Source organism: Nerophis lumbriciformis, linkage group LG06 (genome assembly GCF_033978685.3).
Source record: "Nerophis lumbriciformis linkage group LG06, RoL_Nlum_v2.1, whole genome shotgun sequence".
Lineage (NCBI taxonomy): Eukaryota > Metazoa > Chordata > Actinopteri > Syngnathiformes > Syngnathidae > Nerophis > Nerophis lumbriciformis.
The window spans coordinates 56,981,122-56,997,774 of NC_084553.2; the positions used below are offsets into that span (position 1 = coordinate 56,981,122).

At 39.8% G+C, this 16,653-nt stretch overlaps 1 protein-coding gene across 1 annotated transcript in view; it reads left to right on the top strand.

The window, feature by feature from the left end:
• The window catches only part of LOC133608919 (transcription initiation factor TFIID subunit 4-like), a 328,756-nt gene that overhangs the window by 64,558 nt on the left and 247,545 nt on the right, over positions 1-16,653 (top strand). Inside the window, exon 9 of the mRNA XM_061964571.2 lies at positions 13,601-13,715. Within this exon, the coding sequence (XP_061820555.2) occupies positions 13,601-13,715 (115 nt within the window). The remainder of the gene's footprint in view (positions 1-13,600; positions 13,716-16,653) is intronic.

Sequence of the window (16,653 nt, forward strand, 5' to 3'; positions counted from 1 at the left end):
CGCTTTACATACTGAAACCCAGTATCTAAGTTACATTTTTTTAAACCAGTGTGGGTGGCACTGGGGACAGGTGGGTAAAGTGTCTTGCCCAAGGACACAACGGCAGTGACTAGGATGGTGGAGGCGGGGATCGAACCTGGAACCCTCAAGTTGCTGGCACGGCCACTCTACCAACCGAGCTATACCGCCCCAAGTAGTCATATAAAGTAGCGTAAAGTACTAACTTATATCTCGCTATGGAAGCGCTAAAAACTACCAGTGTAGTGGGTTTGTATTATTCACTCACGGAACTTTAGTCATTAGAGAGTTCCGGTCGGATGGCTTTTCAAGTGACACATTTCCGGCGTTGTTGCACTAGTGAGCCACGGATGAGGAGATGCTGCTCCGTTGTTGATTTAAATCAAGTCTGAATGTCATTAAAACAGTTAGCTCCATCTTTTGACACTTCTTCCACTCCCGTCCTTGCACGCTACACCGCTACGACAAAGATGACGGGGAGAAGACGCTGTCGAAGGTGAGCCACGTAAATAAGACCGCCCACAAAACGGCGTATCCTGAAGCGACTGTCAGAAAGCGACTTGAAGATGATCTGTAAAACATAATCTATGCAACATTTTGACCAAGGAACCACCATTACGTGTTATGTACACCACAAGGAAATGTTTTAAATTTAGAAAAAAGTCATAATATGACTCCTTTTATGCGCCTTATAATATTATAGGCCCGTTCATCGGCAGTGCGCCTTGTAATCCGGTACGCCCTCTGGTCGAAAAAATACGCTAAGTCTCACAATAGTAATAGAAGTGTGTTCTTCGAAATCTCGCCTCAATGCTGGAATTGAAACAGTTAAAAAGTGCTTTTAGTAAGGCCTACCGGAACATTTTGTTTAGTGTGTCTGTAGCTTTAATACAGCATTTTGTGTCTCCAAGAAGCGCTATTGTACACTTGTTTTTTTACATATACACTGTAATTCTGCACTTGTCCAACGTAATAGATACCATGTCTCGAACGTTTTTTCACCAAGGGGGGGGGGGGGTTGACCTTGGGGAACTTGCTTTATCATTATCATGCATTATCTTGCTTTAAACGCGTCTGCAATAAGCGTTGCCCCTACTAAACATACTCATTGTAGCCATTAATCCTGACTTCATCATTTTGATTTAAAAAAAAAAAAGTAGCACAAATTGTTTTAATCATTTTTGTTTTGTAGGTTAAATTGTCTTTTATTTTGTCATCCTGAGCTAAATTTGCTGATCAATTTTAATGTATTATTTGTTGAGTTTATTTAAAGGGGAACATTATCACCAGACCTATGTAAGCGTCAATATATACCTTGATGTTGCAGAAAAAAAGACCATATATTTTTTTAACTGATTTCCGAACTCTAAATGGGTGAATTTTGGCGAATTAAACGCCTTTCTAATATTCGCTCTCGGAGCGATGACGTCACAACGTGACGTCACATCGGGAAGCAATCCGCCATTTTCTCAAACACCGAGTCAAATCAGCTCTGTTATTTTCCGTTTTTTCGACTGTTTTCCGTACCTTGGAGACATCATGCCTCGTCGGTGTGTTGTCGGAGGGTGTAACAACACCAACAGGGACGGATTCAAGTTGCACCAGTGGCCCAAAGATGCGAAAGTGGCAAGAAATTGGACGTTTGTTCCGCACACTTTACCGACGAAAGCTATGCTACGACAGAGATGGCAAGAATGTGTGGATATCCTGCGACACTCAAAGCAGATGCATTTCCAACGATAAAGTCAAAGAAATCTGCCGCCAGACCCCCATTGAATCTGCCGGAGTGTGTGAGCAATTCAGGGACAAAGGACCTCCGTAGCACGGCAAGCAATGGCGGCAGTTTGTTCCCGCAGACGAGCGAGCTAAACCCCCTGGATGTCTTGGCTCACACCGAAGATGATCAAGAGAAGAATATCGACCCTAGCTTCCCTGGCCTGCTGACATGAGGGTATGTCTACAGAATATATTAATTGATGGAAATTGGGCTGTCTGCACTCTCAAAGTGTATGTTGTTGCCAAATGTATTTCATATGCTGTAAACCTAGTTCATAGTTGTTAGTTTCCTTTAATGCCAAACAAACACATACCAATCGTTGATTAGAAGGCGATCGCCGAATCCGTCCTTGCTTTCTCCCGTGTCGCTGTCTGTCGTGTTGTTTTCGTCGGTTTCGCTTGCATACGGTTCAAACCGATATGGCTCAATAGCTTCAGTTTCTTCTTCAATTTCGTTTTCGCTACCTGCCTCCACACTACAACCATCCGTTTCAATACATTCGTAATCTGTTGAATCGCTTAAGCCGCTGAAATCCGAGTCTGAATCCGAGCTAATGTCGCTATAGCTTGCTGTTCTTTCCGCCATGTTTGTTTGTGTTGGCTTCACTATGTGACGTCACAGGAAAATGGACGGGTGTTTATAGCGATGGTTAAAATCAGGCACTTTGAAGCTTTTTTTAGGGATATTGCGTGATGGGTAACATTTTTTAAAAAACTTCAAAAAATATAATAAGCCACTGGGAACTGATTTTTAATGGTTTTAACCATTCTGAAATTGTGATAATGTTCCCCTTTAATTTATTTTTTAGTATTAAATGGTTCAAGTCGGTCAAAAAAAATCGATTTAAAACAAGTATCAATTTAAAATCAATACTTGTAATAACATTGGGTGCCACTTCTATGATTTACTAGATTCCTCCATAAAATACATAACCAGATGTGATACATTTCTATATTACGAAAGAGAAAACTGGTTTTGTTTAATAAAGTTCTACCCAAACACTTAATAAAGTCAAATACAAATAAGGCAACAAGGGAAATATCCCAAACAATTTTTTTCCAAACTAAGTCTGTACATCAACAACATGATTTGCCTTAGTGGGTGATGATTTTTTTTTGTGACTCCCCTCGTCAAAAGTGTGATTAATTTGATAGCATTGCTAATAACATCTTGTTAATTTTTACGGTCTACTGAGGGCCAATAAAAAAGGAGCTGCGGGCCGAAATTGGCCCTGGTGCCGCACTTTAAAAACCCCCCTGCTAAGTTAACTGAAAAAAATCTAAACCTATAGCTCCCATATGTACAGCTGACTAGATTAATGGCAGAATGTCAAGCTTTGTTTTAAGATGTGTAGCAAAGCCTTTAAAGAAAAACAACAACATCTGTCCGTCAATGAGAAAAGGAGATTTTTTTCTTCCCGTACAACTTCAAAAGCGAGAGTTTTCGAGCCTCCTACCTCAAATAAGTGAGGGAGATGAAAGATTTCTCACACGCTTGGCACTCATAAACATGCTCTTGGTCAGAGCTGGGCAAATATTTTGACTCGGCGGGCCACATTGAGAGAAAAAAAAAAGTGTCTGGGGGGGCCAATGTGTATGTGTGTATAAATTATATATACACATTAAGCTGTAAAAATCTGCTTTACAGTATGTGTGTTTGGGTCCCTTTTTTTCAATGTCTGATAGAGTTCTGAAAAAAGTTATGACAGACCACCTCAAAAAAACCGGAATGGAATTTTTGCACTTTTTTACTGTACACCCAAAATGTACATGAAAATAAAGAAAGTGGGATTTACAATTGTAACTATGAATAATAAAACACTGAATATTAACAACATATGAACATCGCTCCACTTTTACTTCTAAAGACCAGCTCCGCATTAGTTTAGTATTTTTTGCAATGTTGCAAAACACAACAAACATGTAAAAAAAAGTATGACTGCAAAGGGTAATAAACACTTACAATATTATATATTAGGGCTATGAATCTTTGGGTGTCCCACGATTCGATTCAATATCGATTCTTGGGGTTACGATTCGATTCAAAATAGATTATTTTTTTCAATTTAACACGATTCTCGATTCAAAATAGATTTTTTCCCGATTCAAAAGGATTCTCTATTCATTCAATACATAGGATTTCAGCAGGATCTACCCCAGTCTGCTGACATTCAAGTAGAGTAGTAGATTTTTGTAAAAAGCTTTTATAATTGTAAAAGACAATATTTTATAAACTGATTGCAATTTGTTTTAACTATTAAATGAACCAAAAATATGACTTATTTTATCTTTGTGAAAATATTGGACACAGTGTGTTGTCAAGCTTATGAGATGCGATGCAAGTGTAAGCCACTTTGACACTATTCTTTTTTTAATTTTTTTATTTATAAATGTCTAATGATAATGTCAATGAGGGATTTTTAATCACTGCTATGTTGAAATTGTAACTAATATTGATACTGTTGTTGATAATATTAATTTTTGTTTCACTACTTTTGGTTTGTTCTGTGTCGTGTTTGTGTCTCCATTCAATTGCTCTGTTTATTGCAGTTCTGAGTGTTGCTGGGTCGGGTTTGGTTTTGGAATTGGATTGCATTGTTATGGTATTGCTGTGTATTGTTTTGTTGGATTGATTAATTAAAAAAAATAAAAAAAAATGTTTTTTTAAATAAATAAATAAAAAATAAAAAAATCGATTTTTTAAAAATGAGAATCGATTCTGAATCGCACATCGTGAGAATCGCGATTTGAATTCGAATCGATTTTTTTCCCACACCCCTATTATGTATCACTTTTATGCAGACATTTGTTGTACAAATGTGCTTCCGCATCTGTTCCTGACACATGCGTTTCGGGCTGGTTGCTCTGAAAACAAACCCCCGCCCACTCTGGTTTGTTCGTCGTCTGAGCTGCTGTGACGTAGATTACCGTAATAACTCTTATAGCACCTAAAAGCGCAGATTTCAACCATTAAAATACTTTCTATAGTTCAAGACTTACGGTCATTTAAAAACAGCACTGCACATCATAATGGCAGCTACAGTTTTGATGTTAAAGGTCTAAAAAAATTATGCAGAACGTCCGGCGGGAGGATTTAAAACTTAAAGGGGAACATTATCACAATTTCAGAATGGTTAAAACCATTAAAAATCAGTTCCCAGTGGCTTATTATATTTTTCGAAGTTTTTTTCAAAATTTTACCCATCACGCAATATCTCTAAAAAAAAGCTTCAAAGTGCCTGATTTTAACCATTGTTATAAACACCCGTCCATTTTCCTGTGACGTCACATAGTGAAGCCAACACAAACAAACATGGCGGAAAGAACAGCAAGGTATAGCGACATTAGCTCGGATTCAGACTCGGATTTCAGCGGTTTAAGCGATTCAACAGATTACGCATGTATTGAAACGGATGGTTGTAGTGTGGAGGCAGGTAGCGAAAACAAAATTGAAGAAGAAACTGAAGCTATTGAGCCATATCGGTTTGAACCGTATGCAAGCGAAACCGACGAAAACGACACGACAGCCAGCGACACGGGAGAAAGCGAGGACGAATTCGGCGATCGCCTTCTAACCAACGATTGGTATGTGTTTGTTTGGCATTAAAGGAAACTAACAACTATGAACTAGGTTTACAGCATATGAAATACATTTGGCAACAACATGCACTTTGAGAGTGCAGACAGCCCAATTTTCATCAATTAATATATTCTGTAGACATACCCTCATCCGTGCTCTTTTCCTGAAAGCTGATCCGTCCAGTTGTGGAGTTGATGTCAGCAGGCCAGGGAAGCTAGGGTCGATATGAGCCAAGACATCCAGGGGGTTTAGCTCGCTCGTCTGCGGGAACAAACTGCCGCCATTGCTTGCCGTGCTACCGAGGTCCTTTGTCCCTGAATTGCTCACACACTCCGGCAGATTTCTTTGACTTTATCGTTGGAAATGCATCTGCTTTGAGTGTCGCAGGATATCCACACATTCTTGCCATCTCTGTCGTAGCATAGCTTTCGTCGGTAAAGTGTGCGGAACAAACGTCCAATTTCTTGCCACTTTGGCATCTTTGGGCCACTGGTGCAACTTGAATCCGTCCCTGTTGGTGTTGTTACACCCTCCGACAACACACCGACGAGGCATGATGTCTCCAAGGTACGGAAAACAGTCGAAAGAACGGAAAATAACAGAGCTGATTTGACTCGGTGTTTGAGAAAATGGTGGATTGCTTCCCGATGTGACGTCACGTTGTGACGTCATCGCTCCGAGAGCGAATATTAGAAAGGCGTTTAATTCGCCAAAATTCACCCATTTAGAGTTCGGAAATCGGTTAAAAAAATATATGGTCTTTTTTCTGCAACATCAAGGTATATATTGACGCTTACATAGGTCTGGTGATAATGTTCCCCTTTAATGGGCTGCATATGGCCCGCGGGCCGTATTTTTGCCCAATTCTGCTCTTGGTATTACTGTTAGATCGTCATTACACAGTCAGTTCTGCCCAACTTCTTCAAAGCCAGGTTACATTCTTGTGCAGATGCATGGTGACTCAAAGTCCACCTGCGCTTAAACACGGCGAAGGAGACCAAACAGGCCATTTAGCCATTAGTCAGGCATCCTCTCGCTGGGCTGCAGGATGTGTAAACAGGCAGGAAGCGTAGCGAGAACAGGTGTTTTTTCTTGTCTGCTTATAAAGCCTCCTCAAACATCAGTGCCGCTGCTTACTCACTCTGATTCACACGCACACACGAGCCCACAAACATCGCCCCGACGCCAACCAGCTGAAGCGCTCTCCTAAGAGAGCTGGCTGTGTGCTTAGGTGCTATGTGTTGGTGTGTTTACCTTTTTTTTTTTTTTGCGGGTGTGGGCAATCAGAGGTGCATACAAATTTGATACACCTCCCCCCCCGAAAGATTGCCCCGCAGTGAAAGTTCTGTAGGTTGTTTTATGCCCATAAATTGGAATGCGGGGATCATTCTAAAAATACTTTTCTGTGCCTCTCGGCGAGGAACATGCCTGTTAAGATCAAGTTTAAATTCACTCTGGCAGTCCTAGTGCGTCGCTGAGGGAGGGGAGGAAAAAAAAAAAAGAAAATGTCTCAGAGCGCCAAGCAGAATGTGGCGTGGAAGTGTGAGGAGAGTCGGTAAAGTGTTGCGTTCTCCACGGTGACGTAACTCTGCACCAATCTGGAAAAGTGAACATTTCCACATGAGTGTACATGACCTTTGGGATGTGGTCAAAATGTGTGTAATACATGTATCTTCCAGGTGTTATATGTCCGTTGACTTATGGACAATTACTTGCGAAGTCTCGGATTTGGAGGTTCATTTGTGTCTTTATTACGAAAGCTTCTTTTTTGACACGGAATTTATATATCGTATTTTCTGGACCATAGCGCGCACCGTATTATAAGGCACACTGCCGATGAATGGTCTATTTTCAAACTTTTTCGGATTAAAGGGCGCATTAAAGGAGTCATATTATTATTTGTTTTTTTCTAAATGGAAAACACTTTGTTGTGGTCTACATAACATGTAATGGTGGTTCTTTGGTCAATGTTGCATAGATCAGTGATTTTCAACCACTGTGCCGTGGCACACTAGTGTGCCCTGAGATATTGTCTGGTGTGCCGTGGGAAATTATGCCACTTCACCTAATTGGTCCAAAAAATATTTTTTGCAAATCAATAATCACAATAATGTGCCGTTGTCTAGTGTCTGCGCTGTGTAGAGCTTGGCAATCCCAATATGCAGAGCACAGCAGGAGACAGCGTGCAGGTAAAAAGGTATGTAACGCTTAAACCAAAAATGAATACCAAAGGCAAGTCCCGCTAGGAAAAAGCACTGAAGCATAAGGATGGCTATGTAAAACAAAAGTAAAACTGAACTGGCTACAAAGTCAACAAAAACAGAATGCTGGACGACAGCAAAAACTTACAGAGTGTGGAGCAAAGACGGCGTCCACAAAGCACATCTGTACATCACATGACAATCAACAATGTCCCCACAAAGAAGGATAGCGTACACACAACTTAAATAGTCTTGATTGCGAAAACAAAGCAGGTGCGGGCAGTACCACTCAAAAGAAGGCGTGAAGCTGCTACAGGAGAACACTAACAAAACAGGAAAGGCCACTAAAATAACAGCGCAAGACAGGAACTAAAGCACTACTCAGGAAACAAACTGGGGAGTTTAATTTTTTTAACTTTTCTGCTGGTGGTGTGCCTCCGTATTTTTTTTATGAAAAAAATGGGCCTTGGCTCAAAAAAGGTTGAAAAACACTGGCATAGATTATGTTTTACAGACCATATTCAAGCCGCTTTCTGACAGTCACTTCAGGATGCGCCGTTTTGTGGGCGGTCTTATACACGTGGCTCACCTTCGGCAGCGTCTTCTCCCCGTCATCTTTGTTGTGACGGTGTAGCGTGCAAGGACGGGTGTGGAAGAAGTGTCAAAAGATGGAGCTAACTGTTTTAATGACATTCAGACTTTACTTAAATCAATAACGGAGCAGCATCTCCTCATCCGGAAACAACAACTAGGTGTGTCCCGTGAAAAACCGTCCAACCGGATATCTCTATTAACTAAAGTTCCTTGGGTGAATAATATAAACTCACTACACCGGTATATTTTAGCGCTTTCATGGCGAGTTTACTGACAGATATAAGTAAGAACTTTATACTACTTTATATTAAAAATGGCAACAGCGGAGGATAAATGTCCCATAACAAGAAGATAGAGAGCTGGACACGCGCAATTTTTTAAGATTTATGCAGATCCCAAATACAGATCAGCAGGTACCAGAAGGTAAGAAAAGTTGCTTTTGTATAATATTGCAAAACAAAACGCCAAATAATATAATAATAATAATAATAATAATAATAATTATACGCACACCATAATAACACTCGTATGTTTAATGCGCCGACAATCCATCAAGCGGTGCGGCTTCATAGCTTACCAAAGTCGCACTAAAACATTTTGATAGATTTTTGAGCGCCGTGTGTAATGTTCTATATTTTCAATAGAACATGTAAAATGTTGGTGTTGTTTACTTGAGTCATATTGCCATCATAGTGCAGTCTACACGTATCTCTTATTCTTTCCATTTGCTGGTCACACTTATCATTACACCATGTACCGAATAAAATTGCTTCGAGGTCGGTAAGCAAAACCAGAATTATTCTGTACATTAGGCGCACCGGGTTATAAGGCGCACTGTCGAGTTTTGAGGGGAAAACAAATATTTTAAGTGCGCCTTATAGTCCGGAAAATACGGTAACTACATTTTTTGCATTTGAATTTTGGGAACTATATATATATTTTTTTACATCAAATTATGCTGAAAATGTCATTGAAAATTAATTTGTAAACAAAATGCACGTGTTTAAAAATTCAGCATAAAAAAAAAATCAGTGCTGAAAAATTCAGTGTAAAAAAAAAAATCAGTGCTGAAAAATTCAGTGTCGAAAAATTGCAAGACTCACATCCTGTAAATTAAGACTGAAGCAATCGATCCAGTCTCAGAACCAGCCAATGAGGTGTCAAGTTTGAAGTCTTGTGACACGGGTCTTTGCAAAACAGCATAAAAAAGGCAGTTAACTGGGCTACCTGGGCATAATACAACATATCAAACATTTCCATGCGGCCCGCTGGATATTTGAAAACTATAGAAATGATTCCAATGGTTAGAATCTGCACTTTTGAGTGACACACGGATCACTACTATAACCATACAAAGCTCTGCTTGATGCAGACCGGGAACAAACAGAGTGGGGCAGAGTGGGCGGGGCTTGTTTACAGAGCAAAAATCCTGATAGCGAGTGGCAGACGGGGGCAGATTTGTACAACAAAGTCCTGCAGAACCATGATATTATATCAAATATGTGCATGCAGGAGAGGAGCAACGTTCATATATTGGTTTAAGTTTATTTCTAACACACATGCAGTTGCAACATGATACATCACCATTTCCAGTTTCTCTTTTCAATCCCCATTGAAAAAAAAATCCTTGAAGTTTTTTCACAAGTTCTCCTCAAATTTTACACACGTGTTTGTCACACCCCCAAAGATGTATGCTGATTTTTCCTGTGATTGAGCAAAACACCCTAAACTTCAGGCATGGGAAATTTACGGGATAACACGTTTTTAAACATTCATTGTCGCGTCCAAATATCACTTCTGTATTTTTTATGAAATATCAATACAAATACGATCCAAACAAAATTTGATGAATGCTCGTTAACTTTAGCTGGCTTGTTGTCGCCTCCGTTCGCTTTCCGAGCCACGACGTTGATGGCTGTCAACTTTGTTACTTATCATATTTGAACGATTCCGAACCAGTTGTAGTTAGAGTATTTGTTAGTAACCATCAAGAAGGTATATTTTTAACGTAACAGATTGTAAACAGAGGTCTCAGCACCGCAAATAAATTACCTGAAAGGTTTCACAGGATAGAGTTGCCAAATGGGAAACGAGTTTTTTGCATGCATTTTATACAATTTTATATACATTTTTAAGTAGTGATAATGTTAGAAATTATCTAGTAAAAAAATATCTGGTACATTACATGTAAATGTCAAAAAGACTGCCGAAAGCGGTTGGTGAAGACGATGCCGGTACCAATTTAATTGGCCTAAATGTCGATCAATGACCAAATTGTGCAGGGAAATTGCAGGGATTGAACAAAGTTGTGAGGCTGCGCATATTTGACGAGGTTTGGTTGAATTTCCACGAATTATTGCGATCGCAACATTGCAAAATCCTGGAGGGACTGTCAGATGATAGTTTAGTAATAGCAGAGGTATCCGAAGTGCGGCCCAGGGGCCATTTGCGGCCCACAGCTAGTTCTCTCACGGTCCGCGGCACATTCGAAAAATACTGTTACTAAAAAATGACCACTACTGCTTTACTACTACTAAAAAAAACATTTAAAAAATGGAATAAAAGAGCATACAGGTGAACTGTAACGAGAAAAAGTTGCAATGTTGAATCGAATACCACAAAGCTAACATGCAGGCTGTTTTTTTTTCTTTAAAACTGTTTTTGCTCAAAAAATAATAATGATTTAAAATCAATGTTGTTATGATTTATTGATTTATTGACGCTCAAATTACTTCACATCAAATATTCCACGTTAAAATATTTGTTGGGGAAAATCTGGCATATTTCTTGTTTTTGCCATAGAAATCAACGTTAAATAAAAATGAAAAAAATTGGTGGATGGATTTGAAGTTGATCTACAGATTTAAGCGCTAAAAAAAATAAAAAAAATAAAATAATGTATGACTTAATTTTTTAAATTTTATGAGTGGGGCCCTTTTGGATACCTAAGAAATTTAGTGGGTTTATTATTATTATTTTTTTTACGGCCATTGCTCAAATCTAAATCATTGTTGTTTTGAATTATTTACCTATTGAAAGCTCCAGTTACTTTGCATTAAATATTCCACTTTGAAATATTTGTTGTAGAAAATATTGCATATTTTGTGTTTGCCATAGAAAAAACTACGTTAAAACGTTCAAAAATTATAAAAATGTATAATCGACGGATAGATCTGAAGTTAATCTAGAGAGTTAAGTGTTGAAAGTAAAAAAAAATAAAAAAATTATGACTTATTTCTAACCAAGGCCTTTTTGGATCTTTTAAAAAAAAAAGGTCTTTTTTTTTTTTTTTTTTCAAACGGTCATTGAACAAAAAATTGTGAAGAATAAAAACCAATACTGTTATAATTTGACCTATTTGGGGCTCCAATTACTTTACATCAAATATTTTCTTTCACAAAAAGGGACATCAAAATAAAAACAAGAAAACAACTATATATTGACATCAAGAGCTAAGGTTTATCTATATTTAATCTTTGAAAAAAATAAAATACTTACTTTTAACATTTTATGACTGAGACCCTTCGGGTCCCCGTTACCAAACTTGAGGGTTCCCTGAAGGTTAAAAACATATACAGTACAGGCCAAAAGTTTGGACACACCTTCTCCTCATTCAATGTGTTTTCTTTATTTTCATGACTATTTACATTGTAGATTGTCACTGAAGGCATCAAAACTATGAATGAACACATGTGGAGTTATGTACTTAACAAAAAAAGGTGAAATAAATAAATGATAAATGGGTTGTACTTGTATAGCGCTTTTCTACCTTCAAGGTACTCAAAGCGCTTTGACACTACTTCCACATTTACCCATTCACACACTGATGGAGGGAGCTGCCATGCAAGGCGCTAACCAGCACCCATCAGGAGCAAGGGTGAAGTGTCTTGCTCAGGACACAACGGACATGACGAGGTTGGTACTAGGTGGGGATTGAACCAGGGACCCTCGGGTTGCGCATGGCCACTCTTCCACTGCGCCACGAAATCTTGTTTTATTTTCTAGTACCTTCAAAATAGCTACCCTTTGCTCTGGTTACTGCTTTGCACACTCTTGGCATTCTCTTGATTTTTCAAGCACACCTGTGAAGTGCAACCCATTTCTGGTGACTACCTCTTGAAGCTCATTGAGAGAATGCCAACAGTGTGCGAAAAAGTAATCGGAGCAAAGGGTGGCTATTTTGAAGAAACTAGAATATAAAACATGTTTTCAGTCATTTCACCTTTTTTTGTTAAGTACATAACTCCCCATGTGGTCATTCATAGTTTTGATGCCTTCAGTGACAATCTACAATGTAAATAGTCATGAAAATAAAGAAAACGCATTGAACGAGAAGGTGTGTCCAAACTTTTGGCCTGTACTGTATGTATTGTAATGGTTTTGGCAATGAAAAATATCAAATTGGCCCCCGCATGCTTTGATTTTTCAGTGTACGGCCCTCAGTTGCAAAAGTTTGGACACCCCTGGGTTATAGGGACACGTTACTGTTGGATTGCGTTAAAAAGTCACTTTTTCCATAATACTCTGCTTCTAGGTCAGTGGTTCTTAACCTTGTTGGAGGTACCGAACCCCACCAGTTTCATATGGGCATTAACCAAACCCTTCTTTAGTGAAAAATAAAATGTTGTTTATTTTCAAATTCAAGACAAAGTTATGTTTTTTTACTGGTGCACAAAATGAACCGTGCATGAACATTGTCACGACGTGGACTGTGGGGTGTTTGTTTTCCCGAGATGCAAGACTAGTTGGAGTGGACATGGCGTGGAGGTAAATATATAATTTAATTTTACACTAACAAAAGAACAAACAAAAAGCGCGCACAAGGCGGAAATGCAAACTTGACTATGAAAACAAAACTAGCACAAAGGCAGAACTATGGACATAAAAACGAAAACACTTGCTGTGACCTGAAAAAGCATGAAAACTATGGCATGGAATACAAGCATGAATGACAAGGATAACAGCGGTAAACAGAGTTAATGTCGCCAGGCTGACTGCCTGGCAACTACAAGATTAAATACTAAAGTCTCATCATTAGTGACAACAGGTGCGTGACTCAAAACTCCAGCAGCAGGTGAAAATCATATGTCACCATGGCAACCAAAACAAGGGAGTGTAAACAGGAACTAAAAGCGTCCAAAACCCAACAGAACATAACCAAAACAAAACATGACCACAAAACATGTCAAACATCACCTTGCTCAAAGAACAAAACCAACACAGTGCATGAACTCACAAGAAATTAAACACCTGCAAATCAGTGTGACTTCCTATGATAGGCAGAAGTTTTTATTTACACGATGAGTCGGGTGTGTCTTGACCTCCGCGGCAGAGGCTCCGCCGAACCCCTGAGGGTTCGATCGAACCCAGGTTAGGAACCACTGTTCTAGGTACATAAGTCATTTTGTTTTTTGTGTCCTCCTCCTGACAGGCACAATGGGGAAGGTAGGCGCCTTTCAAGCCGGGAGGACTCCAGTGGGCTTGGCTGTCCAGATCTCGGGCAATCAGAAAAACAAGCTCAACGACCCCGGAGGAGGCTCGTTCAGGTACCACTCACTCGCCCAGCTCCCCCCTTCAACTGTGCACTCTGCACTTGTCACACCCAGCAGTCGCCACATGAGGGCAGCATTTCCCTAAGATGCCCCCATGCAGAAGCGTGACTGCAGGCCAGACTCTGAGCAAAGACTGCAAGTGTTTGTGGCACCTGGCTGCTTGATCACGGCCCCTTCTTCCCTTCCTTGATGAGATTCCAAATGAGCTCACTTTTAATTCAGGAATAGCGTAATTGCGTCCAGATGGCTGGAGTTTGTAGCAGAGAAAAACACTTTTTGGTGAAGTGGAACATTTTCGCCTGCAGCTTCTCTCTGCTTCTGCCGGGCTCTTTCTTTCACAACATGAAAGGTCCATTCGCCCACATGCTGCCCCGAGTGCGCCATCTTTGTGCATACATGCCTGACACGCTGGATATATCCTGGGAGTGTTACTATATATGCGCGTATCGGAATGTAGGCATGTGTGCCAACGGGTGGATTCAGCATTCAGGATGTGGCCCCGTACGATGGAGAGGAGTCTGGGTCACATGGGCCACCGGGTTCATGGTAATGGCTCTCGTGTCCCGAGGGCGAAGGCAGCGCCCGGAGCCCTGATTGATAAACCAATAAATCTTTAGCTGCGTTGGTAATTAAGCTGTCAGGCTCGCTTGTTACATGACAACCATGTCGCCCCCTGCGGTGGTCAACGTGGACCACCACACACACACTCTCCCACATGTTACTGCCCTCAATTTACCCCTCATGGGGAACTTCTATATCCCATAATGAGTGTATTACCTTGTTTCCTTCTTTACTTCCTGTCTCCGTTCATGCAAACATGGCTTCTTAATGATGCTGTAGATCAGGGGTGTCAAACTCATTTTAGATCGGGGGCCACATACTGGTAAAATCCCGGCTCGATAACTTAAGAATAAAGACAACTTTCGATTGTTTTCTTTGTTTGAAAATAGAACAAGCACATTCTGAAAATGTACAAATCATAATGTTGTTGAGTTTTTGTTACATTTACATGTTGCGGTTAATAGTATTCTATCTTTAGTTGTTATTTATACTTTCTGAATACACTATGTGATAATGTTCATCAGTCAACTCATTGGTGTTAATTTTCAATCTGTCAAGATAAAAAAATATCAAAATCAAATTACAGGATGTTATTTTTGTAGTTTGCTAATTTTCCTTGACTGATGTACTAACATCATGTGGTCTATAATTTTTTTTTTTTTTTTACATATGTAGCATAATCTACAACAGTGGTTCTTAAAGGGGAACATTATCACCAGACCTATGTAAGCGTCAATATATACCTTGATGTTGCAGAAAAAATACCATATATTTTTTTAACCGATTTCCGAACTCTAAATGGGTGAATTTTGGCGAATTAAACGCCTTTCTATTATTCGCTCTCGGAGCGATGACGTCACAACGCGACGTCACATCGGGAAGCAATCCGCCATTTTCTCACTTTCGTCGGTGTGTTGTCGGAGGGTGTAACAACACGAACAGGGACGGATTCAAGTTGCACCAGTGGCCCAAAGATGCGAAAGTGGCAAGAAATTGGACGAACTTTGTTCAAAATACGAGGCTGTGGGGAAAGCCGACGAAATGGTCAGTCGTTTGTTCCGCACACTTTACCGACGAAAGCTATGCTACGACAGAGATGGCAAGAATGTGTGGATATCCTGCGACACTCAAAGCAGATGCTGACATCAACTCCAAAACTGGACAGATCAGCTTTATTCATTACTCGAGGTTTTACGTAAATTATTATACATAAACTGTGTTTACCAATAATTTAGCTTAAAAACATTTAAATGCAGACAACCCTGAAATGGGCTGTCTGCACTCTCAAAGTGCATGTTGTTGCCAAATGTATTTCATATGCTGTAAACCTAGTTCACCTGCGATGAGGTGGCGACTTGTCCAGGGTGTACCCCGCCTTCCGCCCGATTGTAGCTGAGATAGGCTCCAGCGCCCCCCGCGACCCCAAAGGGAATAAGCGGTAGAAAATGGATGGATGGATAAACCTAGTTTATAGTTGTTAGTTTCCTTTAATGCCAAACAAACACATACCAATCGTTGGTTAGAAGGCGATCGCCGAATTCGTCCTCGCTTTCTCCCGTGTCGCTGGCTGTCGTGTCGTTTTCGTCGGTTTCGCTAGCATACGGTTCAAACCGATATGGCTCAATAGCTTCAGTTTCTTCTTCAATTTCGTTTTCGCTACCTGCCTCCACACTACAACCATCCGTTTCAATACATGCGTAATCTGTTGAATCGCTTAAGCCGCTGAAATCCGAGTCTGAATCCGAGCTAATGTCGCTATATCTTGCTGTTCTATCCGCCATGTTTGTTTGTATTGGCATCACTGTGTGACGTCACAGGAAAATGGACGGGTGTATATAACGATGGTTAAAATCAGGCACTTTGAAGCTTTTTTTAGGGATATTGCGTGATGGGTAAAATTTTGAAGAAAACTTCGAAAAATAAAATAAGCCACTGGGAACTGATTTTTAATGCTTTTAACCCTTCTGAAATTGTGATAATGTTCCCCTTTAACCTTGTTGGAGGTACCGAACCCCACCAGTTTCATATGCGCATTCACTGAACCCTTCTTTAGTGAAAAATAAAATTATGTTTTTTTTTCAAATTCAAGACAAAGTTATATGTTTTTGGTAACACTTTAGTATTGGGAACATATTCTAAGTAACAAATACTTAATTTAGAGTTTTTTGGACACTAGGGGAACATATTCTAAGTAACAAAGACTTAATTTAGAGTTATTTGGTTAGGGTTAGAGGGTTAGGGCCAGGGTTAGAAGGTTAAGGTTATAAAAAGGCCATGCCGAATAAGGCATTAATAAGTACTTAATAATGACTAGTTAAGAGCCAATATGTTTCAAATTTGCATGTTAATAAGCAACTAATTAATGGTGAAT